The sequence below is a fragment of the Phalacrocorax carbo genome, chromosome 4 (genome assembly GCF_963921805.1).
Source record: "Phalacrocorax carbo chromosome 4, bPhaCar2.1, whole genome shotgun sequence".
In the NCBI taxonomy this organism is placed as follows: domain Eukaryota; kingdom Metazoa; phylum Chordata; class Aves; order Suliformes; family Phalacrocoracidae; genus Phalacrocorax; species Phalacrocorax carbo.
The window spans coordinates 28929256-28956332 of NC_087516.1; the positions used below are offsets into that span (position 1 = coordinate 28929256).

General features: G+C 40.3%; 1 protein-coding gene across 1 annotated transcript in view; it reads right to left on the minus strand.

Annotated features, from left to right (window-relative positions):
• Nucleotides 1-4090: 4090 nt before the first annotated feature.
• GABRA4 (gamma-aminobutyric acid type A receptor subunit alpha4) overlaps nt 4091-27077 on the minus strand; it is a 47749-nt gene continuing 24762 nt past the window's right edge. The window contains exon 9 of the mRNA XM_064449373.1: nt 4091-15627. Coding sequence (XP_064305443.1) covers nt 15094-15627 — 534 coding nt within the window. The 3' untranslated portion in view covers nt 4091-15093. The remainder of the gene's footprint in view (nt 15628-27077) is intronic.

Consider the following 27077-nt stretch of genomic DNA (forward strand, 5'->3'; position numbering starts at 1 on the left):
ATAGCACGCCACATACAGCATTACCTGGTGCTAAGGATCCCTGGGCATATAGGTTCCTCAAACAAGGGATCCAAAAACACTGTGAAAAATGGGTCCGAGATTATCTCCTGAACCAGCAATGGAACCATGCACCATTCCCCACTCCAGATCCTGGACAGGCTCCTGAACCAAAATGCCTTCTAGTATGCTTCAAGGGACCCCATGGGGCTTCTCCTTTGCAATAGTGGCCCACTGGTTATGGTTACTTCACACTATGGTTATGGTTACAGTTATTTTATGTCATCTGGGAACTTCCATCTATACACACCTTACGGGCAGGAATCTTTGAAGGTCTTTTATGGGCAAGAGCTGCTTGTTAGCTAGCCTAGTAAAGAAAAGGACATGAGAAGTACCTCAGTCTGTAATCAGTTTAAAAAAAAAAAAAGGTTTTTTTTAAACAAAAAAAACCACCACACCAAACCAAACCAAAAAACCAAAACCAAACCACAAAACAGTAGATACAACACTGGGCAGCCCGGAGTTATTCATGTTGTTTTGGCATGCTCGCCTCATGTTGTGCACGAACTTCAGAGTGGCATTTTATTCAGCTTCTTGTCATCTGAAAGAGAGAATACTTCAATACATTTTTAATGAATTTTCTGTAGTTAGAAATGAAATATTCTCAGTTCAGAAAGTAAAAATCTCCATAGAACAAACAGAAAAAGCCATATAGGAAACATAGCCAAAACTGCAAGAAATATCAATTTGGACACATTTCCTATCCTAGAACGCCTTTGGCATCTTGTCCCAACAGCTTCACACCTGCTAGTTCTCCAGTGAGATTCCTTTCACACCATCACATAGGGCAGCAACATAATTCCTAGCCAAAGGCTTTCTTCAGCATTAAAGCCAGCTCAGCAATACAGAGAAGTCCTCTACTCCTCATAGAGACATCACTTCCCAACAAAGTTGAAAACCACGTCACTGATAGATTGAATAATTTCTCTAAATCTTGCTAGCTTAATCATGTCAACTCCTGCCCTTGTCTTCCCTCACATAACATCATCAAGTTGCAACCAGTTCCTTCCCACTCTCACACTGCAACTACCCTTCACTGTCTCTTGAACTTCTCCCCCAGCCTCACTCAGCTGTGCTCTCTCCCAAGGCAAAGTCAATACAATTGCCTCTGTCTCTCTGTGCCTGTGCTGGCTGTCATCCTGACATGACACTTGCTACCATGAGGTATGAAAATCTATATAGGTTACATCCAGCCTGCTCCCAGGTGTTATCTGGTTTGGTTTCTTAGACAATTTTACTTCTTATCATCTCAGACCACCTAACCAACTGAGCTGTTTTTACCTTTAATACACTCCAGGTCAGAGCCTGCTCAGTAGGTGAACAGTGATACTTAACATTTGAGACCAGGACTTTTTATTCAATAAGCAATGTACTTACCTGTCACCTCTCCGAGACCATTCCAACAGAGCATCCCAGAACACACCTGTGAGACCAAGCCCTGCAGAAAGGAAGGAGGAAAAGGGCAGAGGAGAGTAGCAGACAAAGAGCCAGAACCCAACTTCCCCAACCAAATCTTCCTCAGTTATGGTTCTTCTGTATGAGAAGTACTAATTGGTACATATAAAAGTAGAACATTTTAGTGGGAATAGAGAGCACCTGTTCCCAGCTCAATCTCAGATTTTCATAGGCCCACAGTGAGACCACTCACATAGCAAACCCTGGCTCAATTCTCTTCTTCAGCTCAGACTGAAGATAAACCTACAACAGAAGTCTCATGCTCCTAACTACCAGGAACTACTAGTGCTCTCAAGGAACACTAATCACACTCAAGCCCTGCATGTGAAGAGATATGAATAATGAATTTAGGAGGTACTTTGCACTAGCCCAGAGTGAAGTTCCTAATTGCTTTCAGCTTGCAGACTGAATTCCTCTTACACCACCAGCAAGACAGAGTTCTGACTTGCATAAAACCTGATCCCAGCATCTGCTGAAGTCAGTGGCAACTTTCCTCGGATGCCAAACAGGCCTCATTCCCTGACTAATCAGGATAAGTGTCATTAATAAAATGTGGGATGCGGGGTAGCATCATGCCATGCGGCATCAAGTGGCAGCAGCAGCACGTATGACTAATTTGTACATCAGGCTTAAAAAGTACACCCACAGAAGCCAGGAGAAAGGGATGTAGAGTTTCCCAAATCTATGAACTAGCTGTGGCTGTCAAACACAGCAGATTTCTTGGCGTCAACAACTGTGCCTGAAGCAAGCAGCAATTACAGCATTTTGCAGCGCTGTAAGCCATTCTGACAGCTCTCATCTCAGCCTGCAAAAAGATTTGATGGTCCTGGCCACACTTTGCAGAAGAAACGAGGGTGCCCTGCTCCCTGCCTTGCACAGGCCACCGCACATACTGAAATGATTTCTCCATACCTCTCTCTCCACACATATTTATTGCTAGGTATTTTTCATCCTTACTGAAACAAGGGTCTTGCAAGTCTATGCCTTTTAATGCACGGAAGCTTTACCAGGCCCAAGCACAGAATATTAGATGATCACTTTAGGTCATGAAATGAAGTAGAGCAGCTGACAGCTGGCCTGTTGGTAGGTAAGGCGAGGAGTAAGCATTGTTATATTTCCTCATGGGAACTAAAAAAAAAAGATAATAAAGTGGGCACTTCCAGTATGTGTGTTGTTTCTGCTGCTGTGAGAGAGGCAAGGTGATTTGTTTAACTTTTAGCTTGTTAACATAGTGAGATACATCTTGACAATGCTACATCAGTCGACTGGTGTGCCGTCTTAATAAATTATACCACAGATTATCATTCATCGTATTGCTGATGAAACCCATCCCTTTATCTCTTCATATATAAAGCATCAGTTTGACTAATCTATCTAACACAACGTTCCAGCAATAACTGCAGAAGGATCCATATCAAAGAAGTTTACTATACTCCTTTCTCTTCCTTCTTTAGGCCACAATTAGAAAGACAATTGTTTAAGAACTCTCACAGTTGTATTTTATTTGACATCAGCAATATACACTGGAGTATAATAGGAACAAATTTTTGCACAATCTTTCTTGCAAGATGGATTTATTTTCCAAATACATAGATGTTCATAATACAGGAAGGTAACAGTTAAGCTGCACAATAGCAAAACAAGTTGACAGCTATCAAACCACCTTTTAAGTTTGTTGGTATAGTCAGGTGACCAGCATTGAATATACGCATTCAAATAATTTAATTAACCTTTGATTCTTCCAATCTTCCCAGCCTCATTGTTCCATGCAACAAAAATGTGCACGAAGAATAGTGTAAAAGAATTCAACTCCAAGGCTTCCCTTGCTTTGATTTCCTTTTAGTTTTTCCCCATGTATGAGTCAATACAAAGGGATAAACATCAGAATTTGGCATGGCACAGAAACTCTTGCAACATGCATCTAAGGCAGTCACATATTGCAGAAGTAGTAAATTCTTGACAGAGAACTTAGGGGATTTAGGACGTTCCTAAGAGGGTGTTAGAGAAGCATTTATACTCTACTGTTTTAGTGTGTATTTTCTGCATGCCACAGCTTTTACAGAAAACAAAGACTAAAATACTTCAAAAAGCTTCATATTTTTCACTGGGAGTATTTCTTACAAAGTCTAAGCTTAAACCCAAATGCTTTGGTTACAGTGGACAGGGTTTCACAGGAAAAGAAACGCTTGTGGTTAATTAAAATACCAGTAAATACCATCTTCTTGGTTTTAACTTTTTTCAGCTTCAAAATGACACACAGCTATAGGAGCTGCTGCACATCACGAGAAATTCCCCTTTTTCTTTTGGTTCCTCAGGTGGTACAGCTATTACAGTTTGAATTAGCACAGAAGTTGGTATCTCTCGGCTTGCCTCTCTGACCACCGTGAGTTAAGAGAGCAAGAGAAAGGATGTTCCACATCATTTGTTAGATAGACCAATTTTAACAGCTCACAGAAGTGCCTCAGCAATTTGGAATATCAGAACTGGCAAAAGAGGATGTTGTTGGCAGAGCACAAGGATGGTAGGTAAAGGTGAGGAGAAAAACAGTAACAAGGCAAATATTAGATGGCTTATTCACTTTTTACCAGCAAGTAAATACTGTGTCTGCAGCCAGGCTTTTAGTATACTGTTGCTGCTCTGTGTATTTGCTAGTGATGCAACACTAGCATGACTTTCTAGTCGAATGGTCCTTGCCACAGCAGCACACAGCATGATTGGGCTGGCAGCGGTAGCACACATCCACAAAATCTGGAAACTAGATAACCTTTTGTCTGCTCTACAACTGACTTGTATTTCAAGCATCCCAAGTGCTTTATGGCATTGCTCTAACACTGGATCTTGCAACGCACACAGAGATCTTCAGAGACCACTGCTTCAGTACTCCAACCATATCCACACTGCACCTCACTGCCTGACTGCCAGGTTTTACCTACCACCTGCATGGGCACATGCCTTCTCCCTGCCCAGCCTCTGCTGTCCACCCTGGTGATGCTCAGCAGTGAGCAGAGCCCTCAGCTGACGGGAAGGCATGCGAATCCTGCACCATCCCAGCAGCTGCTGCCGCCCACCTCAACCATGAGGCAATGGAGCGAAGCCAGCGACAGGTCCAGAACGAATCAAAATGGAGCAAAAGTAGCAGGACACACTGAAGCGTGTTTTTTGATTGTACACTTAGGGGTTTTTAAATAGCTAATGAGCAGCTCTTAAGCCTCATTCAACTCTCACATCTCACCTCAGCAAAATGCCTAAGGGTCTCCAGCCTCAGATGTTCTTACCCAGAACTGGGATTACCTTCTCCTGCTGGACAGATTGCTCCACCAGGATTAAACTTCGACCTATGAGACCACACTTTTGTCTCAGCAAGACCAGCACTGACTGAGTGCACTCCTGACTGGACTGATGAACTGAACCTAAAAATTCCTAAGTCTTGTTGGAAAAGGCATTGCACTTCCCCCAGTCCACAGCAGAGGGAAAACCTGAAAGCGTATAGGGAAGCTGTTAACACACATACTTAGTAAGAACAATTGCTTGTGTGCAGATCAGAGGTCTTTCCTTTTACTCACATATTTTCTCTTACCTTAGTTCACTATATTTATGCATAATCTCCAGATAGGAAGCAAGAAGTAGCCTTTTTGAATCTCTCTCTCCTACCTTCTGATAACGTATGATCTTCACACTCTCCAAAGAAAAAATGTTCTATCCATGTATTTATGAAATGGCTACCAAATATCACATGGCTAAGCATATTTCCTACCATGATATATATCAACTAGCTTAACAGACAAAAAAACATGTACATTCATTGTGTCTTACCTTCTTCGTAAAATGGAAACAAATAAAATTCACATTTTCAGTACAGAGAAAATAGTTTTATAAACTACAGCTCATGTAAAAAGTTGTAACTAAATACTCTCCAAATGAGAGGTTTTATTTGAAAACAAAAGCTGTCTTTTTAATAATCATAGAAATTATCCTGAAGTTAGCTTAGGAGTGTTTGCTACCTTCCTGTAGTTTGCAACAAAGCTTGTGAATTCCACGTGTGCAGGTGAGGAAACCTCTTTTCTTAAAAAGTAAATAAAACTAGGAAAAAAAAAATCAGCTTGTTTTTCTTCTTCACATATACACAACAAAACGGAGAAATAAGTGTCAAAGAGAAACCCCTTTTTCCAATGTTTAAGCTATGGGAGAAGCGGTAGGGCCATAGTAACTATATACACAAAAACCAGAGATGCAGTTCTGCTTCTGAGAAAGCCCACAAACTGCTGGCATGTGCTTCAGGAGCAGAGTCTGCACAGTTGGACACTTCTTACAACGGAATCACCACAGAGACTGTGGGTGCTTACTGGGCCGCAGCACTAAGCATCCTCTGTTTCGTTACTGTACACGTGCTTGTCGCTCCCACCCCTCCCCATATTAGAACATTTAGCAGACGTGCAAGAGGACTGCAACACACCCTGATCCTCCTTTGGGATGTTCGGTGCTGTTACAGTGAGCATCAGGGGTGCTGACCTGAAAGGGGAGTTTTCTTCCGCTACAGTCTGCCTCATTTTGTACTCCAAGAATGCATTTTCCATCCCACCCCCAGTGCTCTGAGGGCCCCGATGCCTCACGGTACAGCTTGGATGCACAGTAATGTGGATGCATCCCAGCTGGCAGCAGCTGCTAGCTCACATCTTTCCAGTCTTCTAGTCACAACATCAGAAACCTTAGGACAGATCAGCTGTGCTGCTCCTCAGGCAGGATTTGCGGTTGCTGTTGAATTCCACATTGCACTCAGCTGGTGCCTAAACTGCCTACTTGGAAGAGAGTTTAGGGGACATTTTCATAAGTGGCTTAATCCAATACAAGATCTGCACTGTCTCTGAAATAAGCAATCTCACTCTCCTTCCTCCCCTCTACTTCCAATCATAGATTCCTACCTTCTCCCACATCAGCAACACAGAAGCTCTCCTGCAGCCTTACAGTGGTTACAAACACATCTTTGCCTTTCACGGGATCAATGCTGTGCAAGTGCCGAGGTTGTGGATGCACATTTTCAGGCACGTCTACTTTAAATGCAGCTGCAGCCCACAGGCTGTAGTACTGACCGGATTATCAGAAATGCTCAGCACTAAAAAGCTCCCATGAATTCAGGTACCAGGACTGAAATCGTCGTATTTAGTAGGAAAGCATGATACTTCCAAAAACTGTCTGTTACTGTAATGAAAGCTTTTTCCTCTGCTCCCACCCCCCAGCCCATTCCCCCCCAGTCCTTCTACAACCAAATTAAACCAGAGGCAGCAATCTCTGCATTCAGTCTCTCGAACATAAAGCCAGTCAAATGCTAAAAGTTCCAAAGTGCTTCATTACTGAAAATTAAATATATGGAGTCCCAGAAAAATTTAAAAAAAAAATGGTTACTCTTTACAGTTTTGGTTGAGAAATGCTGTAAAACAGAGGGAAACAGTAATACTTAATAAAACTCCATCTTTTTCCCTTACCATTCTGTCTCCTAATTCTTCCTGGATGCTGATGAAAATACGCTTCTTTTAGGGAAAACAACTTCAATGGAACATGAATGTTTCTAAGAGGACATTAGCAACTTATTTTCTTTATTACTTTCTCATTATACTTATAATGAATAAATAATTATTTCTAAGCTGTTTCCTGCCAGATGCTGTTCTAGTACCTCTAATAGAACATATCTTAAAATAACTGCTTGGTAGCAAGAAACTAAATTTTTCATCCTTACTCATGTTTTTCCTTCTTGTCCTTTTCTCGTGCTTCAAATAACTTTATTGATTTGGGCTCTTTTATAAATTCTGGCCTGCTTATATTTTTTCCTCCGTTATTTGTCATTGATGTAATTCACAAAATCACCTTTGTGGAGGAAAAATGACTACAGAGGGCACCTGTGGTTCGAAAAATCCTGAGAGGGCCTAATGCCAGAGGAGGCAGGATGAGGATCCTCAGGCTGTGATTTCACACCAGCTTTTTAACCCAGTTCAAAACATCAATCCCAGCCCCCTCACTACCTCCTTTGATTCAGCACTAAGATGGGGAGCCAGATCAGAAAACTGGTTTTTAGCTAGACAATTTATTTCAGCCAGCTCACCATGACCACACAATACTACTCCCCACACAAAAGAAGACAGCAAGGAAGAAGGTGGGAGCACTACGTTCAGCAGTAATAGAGTTTTATGGTGGCATAGTCATGGTATTAAAAAACAAACAGACCAAAACCGAACAAACAAAAAAAACAACAACGAAACAAAAAACATGGATTCTGCTTGTGGGCAGTCTGGTGCAGACTGCTTCAGAGGATGGCAGGACATAAGCCAGCTCCAATCCAGAAGCCCCTTAGAGCAAACATGCCCTGAGTCCTGCCCTGCCCAACAAGCTTCATGAGCCCTTCAAATATGGGTTAAATACTCAAGGCCAGGATTTTGCACAAGTGGATTCATTTCCACCATGAATGTGCTGCTGGTATGGATTTGTAAAGGCATGCATCTATGAAACAAAATGATATTTTCATGTAAATCTACAAGAACTCTGGTTATCTCAAACTCCTCAAATCTCCACCACTGCTCTGGTGCCAGAGAATGTTGCCACAAATAAAAATTGAAATGCATGTACATACAGAATCATATATTTATGAACAGTATGTTATTATTCATTTGACAACCTGGTACATCCTAGCAGAATAGGAGATCTTCAAGCTTGCAGATGTAAAGCAGCCTGTGAAGTTACTGTTAGTAATAAGGTTACCTCATAGTTTGAAGAAATACTTGTACATGTTCTTGACTTCTGAGTCCTCCATCCTCGTGTATCTTTACTTACCATGGAGATGAGCCATCAGCACAAGATGATGAGGCAAGACAAAGCAGTACTCGACTGATTTTTGTAATGCATCGAGCTCGGAAGTCCAGATGAGTGTTTCATACTGTCACCTGCTTCTGCTACCAACCTCCAGTTAAGTCTTTCAAGGATGAAAACATACTCACAAATAATTATTATTTCTTTAAGTGCTTCTTTATGCCATCAGATCATCCACACAGTGCTAGGTCAGTTAACAGCAACGTGGGTACAACACTCACAAAAACACACAGCAAATGTTGGAGATGATCAACAACAGCAAGGCCACCAGCGGGAAATGACCTGTATCTCTGTGCTAGTTGAGGGTTAATTCAGTAGTACTGTATTTTCCCTCAGGATCATCTTCTTCAAAATAGAGATAAGATGATGATAATAATAACAACCTACCTCACATGATGCTTTCCATCCAGAAAAGTACTCTTTCAAAACAAGACTGCTTGCAAATGCATCTTGAGCCTGCCTCCCTTACAATTCAGGGAATTCACATTATTTGAATGGATGCATATATATATCCAGGCTGTGATCACATTAGTATTTTTAAATGCTAAATCTATGCTATTATTTAAAAAAAGCATTCGATAATTGATGGGAGTTTGGATGGTTTTCTAAAAAGGGAATCTCCAAGTCTTTTTATTTTTGCTGCTGTTATTTTAATTTTAAAGAAGCCATCACGCTCTCAGTTTCTCTTGCACATGAAAATAGAATTATGACCAAAAAATGAAGTGAACTGCCGTGGATAGTAAGGGGTTTGCTTTGAAGTCCTTTCTAGTGGAAATTATAAGAAGCATAAGAAAGGCTGAGAAGTTTGTAGAAGTTACGGACTAGCAGGCTAGTCAGTTCTGAAAAAAATACCTACTACATTGTCTAATTCATGTGAAAACAAAGTAGGTTTTACAAATTCTACTGGTTTTACAGCAATTGCATTTTTCATTCCCTCTAGCTAAGAACACAGTACATAACATTAGCAAAGAGAGATCTTTTCAGAGTGCTCTGTACTTCACACTACTCTCACTTGCTTGGGATGGGGCAAAAACTTCCTTTCAGAGTCTGATTTACTCAGGACATGCTGAAACTGCTCACCACACTCATATTCTCCAAAAAAGCTACACCTTGACTCTGAGAAGAGACCTATAAATGAAGATTGCACAAATTAATGCATACCAGACTCTTTCAAAATGGTGCATTTTTCCTTCCAGTAAACTTCCTTTTTAAAGTGCACTGAAGTCAATGAAAACCACATATGGATTTCAGTGGATACCAGTACTGGTCCTTACAACAATAGCATTGTAAGTAACTTACCTTGGAATCACACAGTAAAAGAAATATAAGGTCTTGAAAAAAAAATATATTTGGGGAGAAAAGATGCTATTGTCACTTAACTGGTTTCTTTTTTCCTGGATTTTTCTTTGTTTCTGGGGGGTTGGGGGGGGCAGGGCGAGGAGTTAATACTGACCTCCATAAGGCTATTTACCCTTTGGATGTTCAATGAGTAAGAAATTTTATTTATAGAGTTTCGCTCCCCCAACTTTATGCTGCATTGCTTTATGCTTGTCAGACTATGAAGAGAAGCACCTCCTATTCTCCCCACTTCCCACTGACCTGCTACAAATTTACTGCCGTGTAGTTCTGCAGTTCTGCAATGCTTCTACAACTTTATACCATCAGTAAACATTACACTTCACCCAGGCTTCTCAACATTACAGTTGCCATTTTCCTGATCTGTTATTCAACGTCCAGATTAAACAAAACCAAAGGCAAATTTTTGTCAGCTGTCTGTACTGCAATTCACAACGGCGACAGCCACACAACACTTCCCTATTTTAGTACAATCAACCCCTATTGGCAAGTTCCAGAAAGACAAAGAAACACCATAATTTCTTTCCACCTACATCTTTTGGGTCAAGCTCAAGTTCTGGAGCCCAGTCTACTCTGCTTCCTAAATAGATCTCTTGGAAGATTTTGGGATCTGTGGGGAGTGTGTGCTACAGCAGAAACCATGCTCCAGTTTCTCACACTGAGAAAGATTCTCCTAGGAAATCTCCTGTAGCATCCATAGGAAAATGTCCCAGGTAGCCAACACGTGTCTCTTACACAACCCGTGTGGTCATTTCTTCTATTCTGGCCTTCTGTCCGCTTCCAAGGTGCCCAGGCACAAGGGAGATTGGAATCTTAGGCTTTGGGTAAACTGGCTAACCCTATACTGTATACTCTGAAGTTCTCACATGGCACAGAGACACTGTACTACCGCATAAGGTACACTGCGGCCAAGCGACATGCAGGAGGTATGCACAAGAAAGTTGAAGGAGGCACTGTTCTCTGCATATTGAAAAGTTGAGTTCATCCACTTTTCTATAGAAATACTGGTTAAATCCTATTAAATACAGTTACCTGGTTTCCCCAAGTTTTTGCAAGGTCCACCCTGAATGATGAAAATGATGAGATGCCGTTAGCTCCTGTTAACAGAAAAGCTCTAATCAACCTTATTAAAACCTTATTAAATTATTTGCCTCTTTCATTCAATTATCACATGGTTTACCTGCCTGATCACAGGGCAATATAGACTGGATGACTAAACAGTTTACAAAGTCTACTTTTTTTCCCCTTAAAAGACACATGGAAGAAGAAATACACCACCAACATCCATTTGATGGAGACAAGTCCATTTTATAGGAGGAGAAACAGCCTCCAGTTCTGCCGGTGCGCTCTAAGAGCTCAGGTCACAACGGAGGGCTGGGGTCTAGGTTTGCCACTTTGCTTGGTTTCATTAGTTTTGCAATTGCAGTGAAACCTGCTAATAGTGGACTGATAGAAATTTGACCTTGCTCACAATTTACAATAAAATACACTTCAGTTCCTGCAAAAGTAATCTGCCTGAACTGAGTTTTTAACTGGTTTTCTCAAATGACTACATAAGTGGTTGGGGCTGCATCACTGCAATCTGTGGGAGTTTTGCTGTTGGTAACAATGTCTCCGAGGAAACAGCAGTCAGTGGAGATCTATCTCTGTTTCCTGGTAAGGTTTTCTGGCTTTCCATCCAGTTTCCTTCCCCGTTCAGAGAGATGACTATCTATCTGAAGTGTTTCGTTAGTGTTAAATCACTATGGCACTGTCAAAAAAAGATTATTCGACAAAGCCAATATTAAAAAAAAAAGCTCCTGTAGAGATTTATCGCACTCAAACCCAGCCCTAGGAAGCCATTTGGTCACTGAAATGACACCTGCAACATTCTCCCTTAGGATTTGAGTTAGCAGTGTTGAACATTTGGGCCACTATATTTAGCATATTCCTGCTTTTGTTTGTGCTTCAGAATTACACAGTATTCAGAACCTGCCGGTATTACTGAGTATACTGCAGGCTCTTTACTGTTTCTCATCACTCTGCAAGGAGATTAAATATAATTCAGAACCACTGTTAACAATAAATTCCTATTTACATTGTCCATAGGTACTTTGGAAAGCTAGTTATGCTAATTTCTTCATATGCTGTAAAACAAAAATGTAGCACAGTACAACAAATTAGTCCTAGACTCATAATGAGATTTTTTTATATATATATATCTCATTTTGAACGTAGGCATGCAAGTGTTGGAAGGTACTTCAGAAATACGCTGACAGATTAAAAATATTTTTAATGATACCACAGGAAAAAAAAAATCATTCTTCAAAAATGGAAGTATAGAAATAAATATTTGAATCTATTGGTTTTTTGCAATCCTTTTTTCCTCCTTACAAGTCTTTAAAATGAAACAGTAACTACAAATGAATCCAAGTAGCACATTTAGATCGATCTTGGTCAATAGGCTGAACCAGTATTCAGTGTTGATCCTACTGAACAATGGACTGAAAAAGCTGATTATACAATCAGTGTACAGGGATGGGTGGAAGGAAGAGACAGCTGTTTCTAGTGAATCATTTAAAGCTCTGCCTGAGAGAAAACAGCCTTAGTTTTCATCATAGAGGAAAGCAAAGAATAATTTCAGTAGCTTCTGGTGCAAACACTAGGCTCTCAACACAGAAGGCCATTGTTCTTCATACTAGAAATATTTTATCATTTGTGCAATTATGACCAATAACTGCCAGAGAATTAGCTTTGTTTCTTCTGGCTTAACAAAACAAATAATCTCTTGTATACTGTCTTCTATTCTGACAGTCTGCAATAATGCGACCAAATTAGGGAAGAAACAGCTACAGTAGTTTGCAAAGATGCAAACTACTGCAGTTAGACACCTTGCATGGGCGCTCCATTTCCAGTTCTGTACTATGGCATGTGTAATGGTTTTCTAAGGAGTGTTGTAATCTCAGACTTCTAAGACATGGACCTGTTAGAGCGGGTCCAAAGGAGGGCCACAAAAGTTATCAGAGGGATGGAACACCTCTCCTATGAAGAAAGGCTGAGAGAGTTGGGGTTATTCAGCCTGGAGAAAAGAAAGCTCCAGGGAGACATTATTGCAGCCTTTCAGTACTTAAACAGGGCTTATAATAAAGATGGGGACAAACTTTTTAGCAGGGCCTGTTGTGACAGGACAAGGGGTAATGGTTTTAACCTAAAAAAGGATAGATTTAGACTAGATATAAGGCACAAATTTTTTACAATGAGGGTGGTGAAACACTGGAAGAGGTTACCCAGAGAGGTGGTAGATGCCCATCCCTAGAAACATTCAAGGCCAGGTTGGACGGGGCTCTGAGCAACCTGATCTAGCTGAAGGTGTTCCTGCTCAGTGCAGGGGGGGTTGGACTAGATGACCTCTGGATCATACCTGGCCTTTTGAGAACATCACTTAAGTAAAAAAGAAAAGACTAATGTAACTGTTTCTACCACTACATCATAATAAAGTCATGTAAGACATTCCCACATCCTGTGCATTCTACCACTGACAGTCCAATGCTATACACGAAATAGCAGCCTGGATCCATACTACATGCTGTAGTCCACATCTCTTGCAGTCTCCCGGGTCCTGTAAGTTAAAGGTCAGATTCTCAGCCATGAACTGGCTAAAAGGTTTGGAGAGAGAGAAAGCAGCACAGAGATACATAGTTCCACTATCACTGGGTCTTTTTATTCTGATTCTTGTCCCAGCATAGTCCAGTTGCAGTCTCATGCATGTCCTCAGTTACCCCAGTTGTTTGTGGTTTCCATCAGTCACTTGTTCACTACCAGGGCACAGAACCACTCAACACTCACCTGATCTGCCCCCAGCACAGAATTTTGACAACAGCCCACCAATCTGCTATACCAATCAGCTGAAACTAAGGATTAACCCATACCCTTCCAAGGCATAGCCAGATCACAGCTGACTATTTGGCCTTTGATTTTCGCGTGTCACCTGCAGAGAAATGCTAACATTTGCCTAGCCAGATGGATCTGTACAAACATTTTTAGATTTATTGCCAGCATATCTTCCACCCGTTCTGGTGAAAAGAACATTTCTGATCAAGTTTTCTATCAGGCTTGAACTATTCAGCTCTTTATTAAAGTTGCCTGCTTGCATATTGCAATCTGAGCCACTAAGAAAAGCACCTATCATCATCTGTGCCATAGGTTAAGAGAAACACAGACCACAAATAAACCTTTTTCCCCCAGGCTCCACCTAGAAACTTTATTTTCTTCTTTATGTCATAGCATTCCTTCACAAAAGGGTGTCTCTCACTCAAAGATGTGCCATAGCCATGCTCATCAAAGCATAGGAAAATTCGTTTTGCTTAATTTTGAAGCCACTTTTAAAACCGTATTGAAAATTTAACTTGACTCAAACATTATATAAAGCAGGGGGGAATATGTGTTCAAAGGAAATCAGAGGAATGTGACTTAAAAAAATATGGGGGGGGGGGGGGGGGGGGGGGGGGAAGGGAGAGAGAAGAAAAAAAACAAACCCCAAAGCATCCAAAGAAAGAACAAAATTAACAAAAATTCAAATAAGAAGTTGAACATTGTGGACCTGGTCCTCATCGACCACAATGGATGTAATTTAGGAATAAATCCACTCAAGCTGGTCAGCAAGGTCAAAGAAGAATCACACACTTGAGATCACCTTACCAAACAAAAAACTGCAATTTTGAGAATTACATCAGATTGCAGATTTTACAAGGTTCACTCATTCTTATTTTGGAGTGAGAATTTTGCAGGTTGCAACGCAAAATAATGCTTAGTAAAAATATATGGAGCTCTACAACTCCTTTGCATAACTTTTCTGGAGTTGCACTCTCCCAGGCTGGACTCTCTTTTCTTTTTCCACTGTTCATTTTTCTTCCCCCCATTCTGCCAATTTTAATCTAGCAGGGAAAGTCCTTCTCTAGCAAGCACTGTCAAAATATTCAGGACATGGACCTTGCACTCCGAGAATGCAATGCTGTGTCCAGACAGCAGAGCTGGGTGCCTCAGGGATTTGTAATGATGAACATACAAGATGTGTTCCACTGCACAGCTCTGCACCTCTGCCTTTGATCTGTTTGGGGTGCGTGTTCCTCCCACAGGCAACCTCTGTGTAGCCAGAGTAGTCTGTCTGAAGAGAATGATGGTTCACTGCTAGCTGAAGGGAGGAAGACAAATCTGTTACCCTTTACTCTGGTAGGAGTTAACTAATTATCCCCAATAACTCCAGCCTTTGCAATGGGAAAGTAGCACACAGCTTTTATAAATAAGAATTATTGACCTTTTTAAATAGTTTCAAAAGAAGAAACTCTGCATCAAATGTGAGTATAATTTAGGAACTACTACATAGCAGCAAAACTACATTAGACTTTCTGATTTTTCCATGGTATCCTTGGATAGATACACCACCCAGTAGACCATGTTAAATGCTCCGAAGGTAACAGGAAATAAAATGCGTGCATATTTGTCTATCTTACTCGTGCCAGAGTGGGAGGCGGGGGGAGCAGGTGGTGTGACAGCAGATGGCTTTGCAGATGCTCCTAATGTATTAGGTGTGGTGGTCTGAATCTGCTCCAGTCTAGATCCAAGCAAGTGCTGAATGGAAGGGGATCCAGCTGTGGCATGCTGGGATACAAATCCAGTTAAAATTGGGGTAGAAGGAGGAGCTGGAGGGGTAGCTCTTGCAGAAGATAATGTCTCTGATGCATTGATGCGTGTGAAAGGGTTGGGACTTGATGCAGAAAGGGAGTGGGGTGTAATGTCAGAAGACCCCTGAGCTACTGAGGGAGGCTGGATAGAGCTGTGCCGTGTGTCAATTCGGCTCCCACCATCAGCTTCAGACTGTACTGTGGCATTCATTCTTTTCCTCACATTTGAATTGGCATCTGTACTCTGCAAAGTAACAAAAAAATACTAGTCATTCTTAAAATAAGCACTTAAACAGAAGCAATGGAAACTTTACAATCAAGCACTATCAGAGTAATACTCACAAATATAACCAGTAGGTTGATCCTGAAGCACAAAGATACTGCATGCTCATGAAAATGGATTTAATAGCGTATAAAGTGATAAACAAGAGTTCCTTTTCCCTGTGGCTTGAACACCAGGGTGAACACATCTGATGCATCACACTCCGTGTGATGTGGTACCTATATAAACTTAATACCATGAGGCTAAGGATGCTTGGGTTAGAGTTGGTTTTTTTTCCCAGGCTCATGCTCAGAACAAAAACCTCTGATGTTCACCTATTTCTCTGATGATACAAAAACGCTCTAGACACAACTTACCAGCCATGATGATTTTCGTCTGCTTTATATCTCCAGAAAAGTAACTACCATGTATTAGGAACTCTAGTCTGTCTTCTAGAGTAGATGCTATTAAAATGCAAGTATTTACCAAACCAAGTTACCACATCGCTGCTCTTTCAGAAATAAAGGCAGTGCTTTTTCACATCAACCACAGGCAATAAATTCTCCAGCTGCAATTGAACCAGTGAATAAATCAGTCTTTCATCAACTACTCCTTTCCATTAATTAACTACAAAAAGTGGTGAATTCTCCATCACTTGATGTCTTCAGGCAAGTCTGGGTGCCTTTCGGCCAGATATACTTAAGCTAAATAGTACTTATTAGGCTGGATGAGAAACTGAAACACAGATAAGAAAGTACAGATGGGAAATCCAGCATCTCCTGAACCTCCTTCTGGAAGGCTACCTGAAGAACACACTTTTGAACATTCAGCTCTGCACCTAAAGTATATTATAAAAACATTAAATTTTACATACAATACATTAATATAATTTGTCCAAAGACTCACTGCTTTCTGAAAGACAAAGGTTTAATGGCAGATACGGTATATATACTCAACAGCAGCAATACAGGTCTAAATACAGGCAGGACCAAAAGATCACTTGCTACATATCAAAAAGCACATGTTTTGCACCCCTCTGATGATACTGTTCCCAGGCATTGCCCTGCACCACACCTACGGTGCCTTTGGTTCCCCTTCCCTTCATCCCCACCAGAGACCACTGCCAAACCTCACAGCACAAGGAGAAGGGGGGAAAAGTGGGCAGTGATCTCTCTTCCCTCCTTCATCCAACAGCAATTCTCTTCAGCTAAGTGCCAGAACAGTAACGGAGAACAACTCAGTACCTTAGGTAGTGAGAAGAGTAGCAACCATGTCTGTCTGCTGCATCAGTTTTGCTTAACTGTTTTGCTCAAGGAAACAGAGAAATGGGAGCTGAAAAAAAAATCTGAAAAAATAATTAAAAAAAAAAAAACCACTAGATTTTTTGTAGTACTGGGACATCTCCAGTACTCCCATTGTGGCCAGAATGCTGGTCTCAAATCCTGTTAATTGCAGTACAAATCAGTCACTGGCAATACTGCTGGCCTGAATTTATCTGAAGCTGTCACAGCTATGTGCCAGTTCATGGCTGATGATCCCTCTTAGGTTTCACAGTTTTCCTTCCTGCATAGAAGCATGTCAGTCCCTTTTATTTATTTTTCTGCATCTGCAATTCAAAGAAGCAGAGGACTAGAATAAACACCAGAGGAAACTGGTATTTCCTGAAAGAAACGCTAATTGTACTATTTGAAAAAGAAGCCTGAGTCACCCTTTGGGAAGTGCATAAGTACACACAGGTGTGCAATTTGGATACTTTCACATTAGGGTTGTCAATGACCCAGGAATAGTAAAGCAGCTTTCAAGAGTGCTAAATTGAGATTGTAAAGTCCAATCAGGACAGGAGTGCATTTACTAGAGACTTGGGAATACCTGACAGAGTCTTGCATGTTACCTGAAGGCTTGCAAAGCTAAGCAGATGCAAGTCATCGATGTTCACTATCTAAAACAATAGCTCTGTGCTATGGAGAAGCTGGCACTGGAGTCACTGAAAGGAGGTGAGTTTTACCTTCTACGTGCAGATCCTTGGACAACCTGGCTTTGCTCAAGTAAGGTTCTCCCATCATAAAGCTTTCAAGCAGTGCCTGGGGAGCAAAAGCCCATGCGGCTGCAAAGTAGATCTGCACTGAAGCTAAGACATAGTCTCACTTCCCTGCTGCTCTCTGCCTACATTAGACCAGTAGCCTAGAGGTGGTGTTGCGGGAGAATAGAAGCACCACACCTCCAGTCACTCCAAGTGCAACGATAAAAATGGTCCCAAGAGTAGAACAGAGAATTAAGTGCAATTCATAGAAGCACCATTTAACCCTCCTGCTCACTTGTACCATCACCTGTTTTCAACAGCCACAGACACTGGTAAGACAGACAGGTAACAGCCAGGCTCCTTCCCACATTCCAGTCATCTCCATTTCTTTTACGGAAACTTGTTTCCATCGATACATTTGCATAATACCTCCTCTTCCCTCCATTTCGGCTGTCATCTAAGTGACCAAATAAGACCTGTTGCTACTTAATCCACTACTCATGTCCCATTACAGTGTTTATTCTAGAATAAAATTATCTACACTATTTCAAATGGCCAATACGTGCAACTGTTTAAAAGTCTACTGGGCATTCTCTTTCTTGCCACTGATTCACAAAACTTCCAATACTTCAGGAACCTTAAGTTTAGAGAGAAAGCGAGTTCCTCATAAGTATTACAACATACAAATAAAGCCCAAAAAGGTAACATTGTTAGATATCACAACATAGTGCTGCATAGCAAGCCCCCAGAATATGGGTACATTTTTTGTTAATTCTCTGGAAACCACCTTCCAAGAGCATGGAGGTTCGAAAATGCATTTCTAGCATGCTCCACACAACATATCACTGAAAACTGGTTGTTCTTGCATAATGTCATTGTAATAGTTTGGACTTGTGTTCTTGAATTGAACCTTGTCCTTGAAACACACAGAAACAAGCATGTTCCGTGGAGAGAGGTGTTACATTACACACAGAAAGGCAGGGACTTTGGCCACTACCGGAGCAGCCTGTTAACCATTAATAGTCACTCTAACAGTGCTGGCAGCAACTTGAATATTGGAGATAGAAAATCACCTGGGTCAATGCTTAGCTCCAATCCCTTATATACCACAGAAGCCCTAAGGGGAACATGCTCCAACTCCTGTGCCCAGTAGGTTTTGTAGAATCAGTATGCACCAGCAAAACAAGTGGCAGGCAGCCTGCCTCACTGCTCCCTTTTCTTGCACTTGCCTTCCTCAAGACACTATCACAACAATAGCTCATTCTCCTCCTTCAAAGCACTCAGGTGTGTCTCCTTTTTGGTTTCTCCAGTTAAAAAGTTTCTAGCAAAAATTCTTGTTATTGGGTTGTATGCATATGATCCCTATATATTCCTCTATTCAATGTTATGAAGACAATTCATTTCTTCCTACATTAGTCTATTCCTCCTCCATACTAATGTCATGTCGTAACTCAGCATCACCTGAAAATTAGTGCCAAAGTCACTAAAAAAATTATTAAACAAGACTGATTCCATGGCCAAGCCTTACAAACCAAATTCTGTTGACATCAGCAGAAATCAGGTTAACCACTACATTGCAAAACATAGTGAAATGAACATTTGGTTTGTACTAAGCAAAACATTCCACTGACATTTCAGCTACAGTACATAACCCTAGTAAAAGGACATTGTGATAATGAGAGTCTGACCAACAAAATTATATACATATGTAAAGCACTTGCTGCCTCCCAGAATTATTTTACAGCATTTTTTTAAAAAATAACAGCAAGAAACACAAACCTACTGCCTATTGGTAGCTTTTAGTTTGGAGGCATGAAAACAAGAAATAAAACATGAAAAACAAATGGAAGCCAAATTAAAATGCAACCCAAGAAATTAAGTGATTATCCAAGTAAAGATTCTTTCCGAGGGCAAGTCAGGAAACCATTCAATTATCCTGAGCCAACAGAGAGCTGCTGTGCTAGCCCAGATGGAGCTCCACAGGAAATACTGAGTCCACATTTTTCACATTCTCGCTCTAGATTCAGAAAGGATCTGATTTTCTGGAGACGTTTCAGTGAGATTTTTGGGAGACATTTAAAATGGTGTAGCTCAGGAATGCGAAACGGGAGCCTGGAAGCTACCATAAAATGCAGCGTATTACAGCATGCAACACCAGGCTTAATACATTTGATAGAGATTGCCTTTCTGTAAACACAACAACTTGCTGCTTACGTAAATGATACCTCGCCCTTCCTCTGAAATAGCCAATCATTCTGGCTTGGTCCAACCAACTCCACCTTCACAACCACCACCAAATCACAAGTAGTAAGTACTTTTCTTTGCTATATGCTCCTTCAAGAGGAAACCTTCTTGCTGTTGATCCTGTCAGGAGAATTAAGCATCTGAATCTTAACTGGCAGAAACACTATGGATAAGAATTTCAAAATCCTGGGTAATCTGAGAGCACAATTCCCACCCACACATAGACAAAGTCCTCAAGAACTGTGATAATAACCTACGAATATGTATTTTGTTACAATTGTAGGACATCTTCATTGGATAAAGCTCTGTGGTTGGCTGAGATATGTTAACGCCAAGAATCTACATCACCAATCTCCTATTTGATTTTTAACAGACATGATCAGCAACAGTGAAAGCTAAGTTTCAGCCCATATGGGACTTCAAACATTTATTACGAAGACTTTGATTTAGGGACACTAAAAGGTGCAACATGCCAGAGGTAGGTAGATGACTGCACTAACAAAGCCAGGGTATTGACCAAACATAGGTAAATGCAGACTCCAGGCTTTTTCAGAAGAAATTGATAATCACTCCTTCTTTCTGTCCACATGACTATTTCATTAGTCCATACAAATTTAAAAAAAAAAAAAAGAAAAAGAAAAAAAGGCCCAGTGCAAGAGATTTAGAGAGCTCCATCCTATGCATTAGCATGGGATGGGGAACCATAGAATAGACAGGAGGTTCAAATTCTGTCAGACAGGGAAATAATTGTATCTGTTCATATCTCCCACCTCCTGCAGAAGCGTTCCAGTTATTGAGCATGGGACACCTGTCTGCCTCCCTATTTGTTGAAAGCAGCTGGAGCAGGTTGGTTGTAAATAGCAGCTCCTGAAGGCCAAGCTTACATATCCCAAGCCCTCTCCTGTGGTGTTCCACCTGGCTGGGATTCAGCATTCTGGATTTGAGGTTTCAGCATCAGTCCCTTAGAGATCTGGATCTCCTCCAGCACTGGATGTGTTCACAGGACTGAGATCCCACTGGGTCTGTGGATGACATGCTACAACACCCAAGTTCTTCAGACAACTACCTTGTGTTCTAAAACTAAGGAAACAAGCAAAAACGTCACTGCAGTTTCCAACCAAGAGATGTAGTCAGTTGATTTACAGCTCAGAGCAGAGCATGTCAGATATTTGCAAAGATGTAGCCTCCTGAGATATCAATGCAAAAGCATGTCACAGAAGTGACTAGTAATTCCTAGCACTTCATCTAAGAACTGTTTTAGCTCTGGGGGTTGGTTGTTCTGCACACCCTAAATGATAATAGCTGGCACATATTCTAATTGGTAGATTTAGCAATATTAGGTTGGACTCGATCTTAAGGGTCTTTTCCAACATAAATGATTATATAATTCTAATTTACGTGAGGTGATAGACTTCCACCAATTTTGGTACTAAACCCATTAAAAAGGCACGAGATCTGGAACAAAATAATCTAAAACCTCTGGTCCATAGAGGATAGCTGTGTTCCCTGTGTTCAAGAGTCAAGGTGGAAACTGTTTTATCATGATCAATAACACAGCATGCAGTATGCAAAAAGCTTTTGAAATATTTACTGTATTAAAAAGCGTAGAGATCTTGCTTTAATTTTAAGCATCACATGCTATTTTGCATGGGTTTTATCTTTAAAAGAACTGAAGTGGGGAAAGATATATTCAGTACAAATGCCTCCTACATAAAAAGTCCTGATGTAAGATGCCCTTTTGCTAGTCCCAGAGCAGAAAGTGCGTTTTATTTGGCATGAAGATCGGATAACTAAACCAACCTCCTTGCAGGCATGTGTAAAATGTGGTAATTAATGCTGCATCCTTCCCTTGACAAGCATGCAATCGACCATGAATAATACAATGAACAATGATGTTAGCACACTTCAGGAAAAATCTATACAATTTATTGTTAAATACTGTGGCAGATTTGTGGAGGTAGTTTGGTGGTCAGCTTCTATGACAGAAGGTATAAAAAAAGCCAACAACAATTCTATCGTAAAAAAAAAAAAATCAATTTGCACATCATTTGCTTCTCCATTTAAGCGCAACTTTGATGGATACTGCTGTTTACTACTGCACTAAAATGATGCACAAATATGAGTCAATCTAAGCTCTTCAATATTTAAGAAGGTTTGCACACTATAAACAGCTGCTCACATAATGTGGAAATTCTGAAACTTTCTCTAAGCCTACATAAGCCTTGGCTTGAGCCAAAAAAATAAAGTACTGGATTGTTTTGTATGTATTACCAGTTTTTGACAAGCAAGCCAATTTTGCACTTCAATGAAGTCAAGATTGCAAATTTAGCATGAACTGAAGTAGCGTGCAGCAGCTGAGCTGAGATTCATGGTAAGGGGATCATCAGCACAGCAATATACAATACCAAACTGACAAACTCAGTCATCTCGATACAGAGCAAAGAGAGCTGGTAACAACCAGAGTGCAGATTGCCTATAAGAAGGCCAACCTAGAATCTGCAAAACAAACAAGACCATTATTTAAAAGTCACATGCCAAGTCCTAGGGAGAATGCAGCAATGATAAAAGTGATTACCAGGGCATCAGGCAACTTCATCCTTAGGACTGTATTTAAGAACGTAAGCACCGAGAACCCTGCAAGCTGTGAGAAATTCTTGTGTTCGTACAAGCACCGTACGGAGTTAGCTCCTTCATACGACTCAAGAGCATCTTCCTATAGCCTGTTAGTGCTCCACATAGCAGCATCAATTCAGTCTCTGCAATTTTAAATTGTTTCATAGTTTGTATGGTGGATACATTCTGTTTGGATTTAAATCCAAAATAAGCAGTTCCTACTGTCTGAGATAACACCAATTATCTCAGAATATAACACAGAACCAGGAGTACTACACACTAAAACTAGGGCCATGCATTTGCAATACAATTCAGAGCTATCCCTCTAATCTGCCTCAGCACTCCTTGGAAAATAGTTCAGCCATCCTGGGGTTGGATATATAGACACTTCAGAAGAGCTGCGTCAGCCTCATCTTACGACAGACCTTCACAGCAACATTGTGCAAGGTCCCAGGGCTGCTTTTGCATCATTTGTTTACTGAAACAGGGTTCATTGCTGCAAGCCAACGCATTTTCTAGATCCTTAGCAGATTCACACAGGATTTAACTAAAGTGGTTATCTGTCTCTGGGACAGAGGCAGCACAATATCTGGAGCAGTAGCTTCTGCTTTCTTAGGGATAAATTCACAGCAGAATTTACAAGTCACAACATCACCATCTGGTACCAGTCCTAGCAGGAGAGAGCTAACTCTTCGACATTCAGCAAGCAGCTGTCAAAGCTGGAAAGAAATGCCCTGGGTAGGATCACAGCCTAGATTACATGCCTTCGCAGAAGCAGCCATCCAACTCTACCCAGCGCGCTCAGCTCTGAGCTCTCTCCGAAAGCTAGACAGAAAAGTCACACTAAAAAGACACATGCAAGAAGACTCCATCCTCCTCTGTATTAACCCAGAAACCAGGATTGGAACCTAGGTTTGGTGACAGGTGACCTCAAATCCACCCTGACTGTCACAGGGATATCAATATAGGCTTCCCATATCTCAAGTGCTTCCCCACCCAGCCACTGGATATACTAGAACAAGTGGTCCTCATTCCTTGTTACAGATGTTGTATTCTGCACACTTCAATCTCACCCTCCCATTGCAGCGCATGCACAGACAGGCTGGCTCCAGAATCAATTGCTCTCCTTCTCCCTGGCCTGCTCAGACTCCCACATGGGGTTTGTGGGAGGCTGTATCTAAGAGGCATGCTGGCCATTCAGACCAAACAGAGTACATATTTCTCCACCTAAAATGCATGGCAAACACTTTGGAAGCAGCAAGTCAGTTTCTGTACATGCCTACCCAGGGAAATTTAGTAATTAAGCCTTTTAGGTGCCTAATCACCATTTTGGATACTTAATCTTCCTAAATACAAAAAAAACCAAAAGCACCACATACAACCAACAAAACAACACAAAAACCCACCACAAAATAATCAAAAAGGGTACCACAATCAAAGCAATTTTAAAATTGCACAGAAGGATTTTAATTGTTTATTAGAATAACAAAGCATATAACAAAGGATGTTACTATAATGGAATGAAAAGTAAACAATAAACAGACATCTTTATGCCTCACTTAATTTTGCAAGACTGAGGTTAGAGCCTTCAATGACAGCACTATTAAACCTTTAATTACATGCAGGTGAATTAATATATAGGAAGGTCAGTGATGCGCTATATGAAAGCACAGGTTTCCCGAATTGAGAGATTTCATTTAATTCAAACAAAAACTCAGGCAAAAATTGTTAGGCTTAAAGCAACCAAAAGTCTGGTATTACTTACTGTTTAGCTGCAACATGAAAATTGTTTGTGTGGTAATTTAGCAATATTTTGCCATTAAACTCTACCGTAGTGTTTTTTATCCTTACCATTCCTTCCTAAGGAAACAGTCTGTTCTTCTGGGAGGACATCCTTTAGCCTGCCAAATTCACACCATTTGACATTTACCAGGGAAGTAGCATGTTGTCATCAGTGTAAATAATGCTACTTCTCCCAAATCCCACTGAGTCACCATATTGCCATGCTGCTAGCAAATGCACAACTTGGAGGGGAAATCTACCATGTTCTACTATTATGTTGTAGAGCCAGTCAATCAAAATTTTACTGGAATAGTACTAGAGATTTTGTTTTGCCTTACAGAGCCCTGGAATATGACCAAGTAAAAGCTCCACCTGCCACAAAATACAACGAATTCTAGTCCATAGACTTAGCAGTGCAAAGAGCAAGGAAGATTATTTGGGGAAGAAAAGTAAGGGACGATAAGCTGTAAGAACCAGTGCACCATCCATGCTGCTCATTTTGTCATCTGAATCATGTGATGGGAGGGGAGGAGAGGTGAGATCATCACACCGTCGTCTGTTCTACCATTACGCATGCGGAAAAGTGCATGATGTGGAAGCAAAAGGAATTCAAGGTTATAAAGAGACATGAATTAGAAGAAGCTTTTTTTCAAACAATGGATGCCAAATTTACACCAAAAAAAAACCCAATCCACCTGTATGGTGCTGAAGATAAGCAGGTATACATACATACATACATATATGTATATGTATATTTAAGTATGCATGTATATGGTTCTTAACCACTGGTGTGCACAATTCTTAAAGATTTTATTTATATAATGACAAATATGAAAGAACTGAAAACATAACTACAGGGAGAAAAAAAAAAGAATCTATTAGGATAGGTTGTGTGCTAACTGACTGTGGAGGTGCTCTGTTAACATCTATGAAAGGAAGAAGAACAGCTGATTAGGTACCAAAGACCTTGATTATTTTCTGTATCTTTCAATTTTCGGTGACCTTAAAGCTGTAGTTAAATTTGCTCCAGTAGTTTGCTGAAAATGCCTTGAACACTCATTGCCTTGTAGATTTTCCCAAGCCTCTCAACATTTATTTCTTCTGACTCCAATTTTCCCAGTATAAAAATGAAGTCAGCTAGAAATCTCACACACAGCTGTGAAACTCAATTGCAGTTTGGTGTCATTGGGCTCACCAGCATTGAAAACTCCTTGCAGAGGGGAAACAAAACTGAAATTTAAATATAAATACCGAAAAAGGTTTAAGCAGAAAATATAAAGAGCCTTGTGTTCAAAGGCATCATTTCATAATAACCATCATAGGGAAAACTATAAACTACCTGACAATTTACTTTATAAGGGATGCTGGACAACCTGAAAATCTTATTCCTGTTACCAAATAGGTTTATTCTGACTTAGTGTTTCTGAAATGCTACCACTTTTGTTTGGTTGGTTTTGAGTACTTAAGGTTTGCCTGCACAAAAAAAAAAAAAAAAAAAAAGGAAAGAAATTGCAACTGGATCAGTACAAGACCTTGCTTAATGCCTGCAACTGACATTAGTAATAAAAGTTATTTTAATGCTAAACAGGATTGTATTGTTCATTCTAATGACAAAACCATGTCTCTTCAGCAGATCAGCACGATGACAAAGAAAGGCATTTAAGTGTATTTTTTAAATTATAAACAATGGAGTGTAAGATTTTCTGGAATAACCACTTAAAAGATTGACATTACTGAGCTATGCTTTGGTTTCCAAAATAAAAGCCTTATCCTAATACCATTTAATTTAAAGTCTTCCATTAACTACAGTAAACACTGTCAGGTATTTGAGCATCAGATGAATAACAGCAGAGCATATCCCTCATATTCCCTTGCCTACTGTTGTGGTAGTTCATTATGATACATTATAATACTTACAGAAAATTGAAGAGTGAGCAATTACCACATTTCCTAGTAAGGTTTAGGGAGATAGCACTCCAGCAGGACTTCTTATTTAGTTATAAATCAGGTGTTGAAACTAAACTCCTGCTTTTTGTGCATGTTAAAAAAAAAAAACAAAAAACAAAACAAAAAAGCATTTCCACTGTCAATAAGAAAAAAATCATTCCCAAACTTTGAATTCCAACAATTTTTTTCATTATATCAACACCCAGTCTTTTTGGTTTTCTTACATCACAGGTAAGTTGGGTGAGAATCTATCCTCAAACCTAATACCACGTTGCACACTTCCAGTAATTACTTTGCTCACTTTACAGTAAACAAATGTTTCTACTTCCAGTGTAAATTTATTCAACCATGTTAAAGGTAGAGCAGGTTCTTGGAAAGAGACCGATTTTTTTAATATAACACTCTAATTTGTGCTATTTAGAAAGACATACTATGTGAAGTATTCAGAAAACCATTTTAAATTGTACACCCCACATTTATGCCCCAATCATGTTGTCTGAGCACATATTTAGCTTTATACATTGCAAGTAGTGCCAGTTACTGGGTAGGACTATCTAAGTCTATCAAACCAATTAAAAAACAAAAACCAAAGGAAAACAACAACTACAAAAAAAAAAAGCCATAAAAAATAAAAAGGGAAAAAACCACAAACCATTGTACCTGAGCATCACAGCTAATAAAATATTTTAAGAACCATTTTGGATCTGTTCTATCCACAGGTATCCAAACATTCAAATTTCCCACTAAATCACTGCAGCATTACCCTAGGTAGTCATTTGCTCCTATCTTTCAAATAGTGTTCAGTACAAAATGTGCCAGTTTTTAT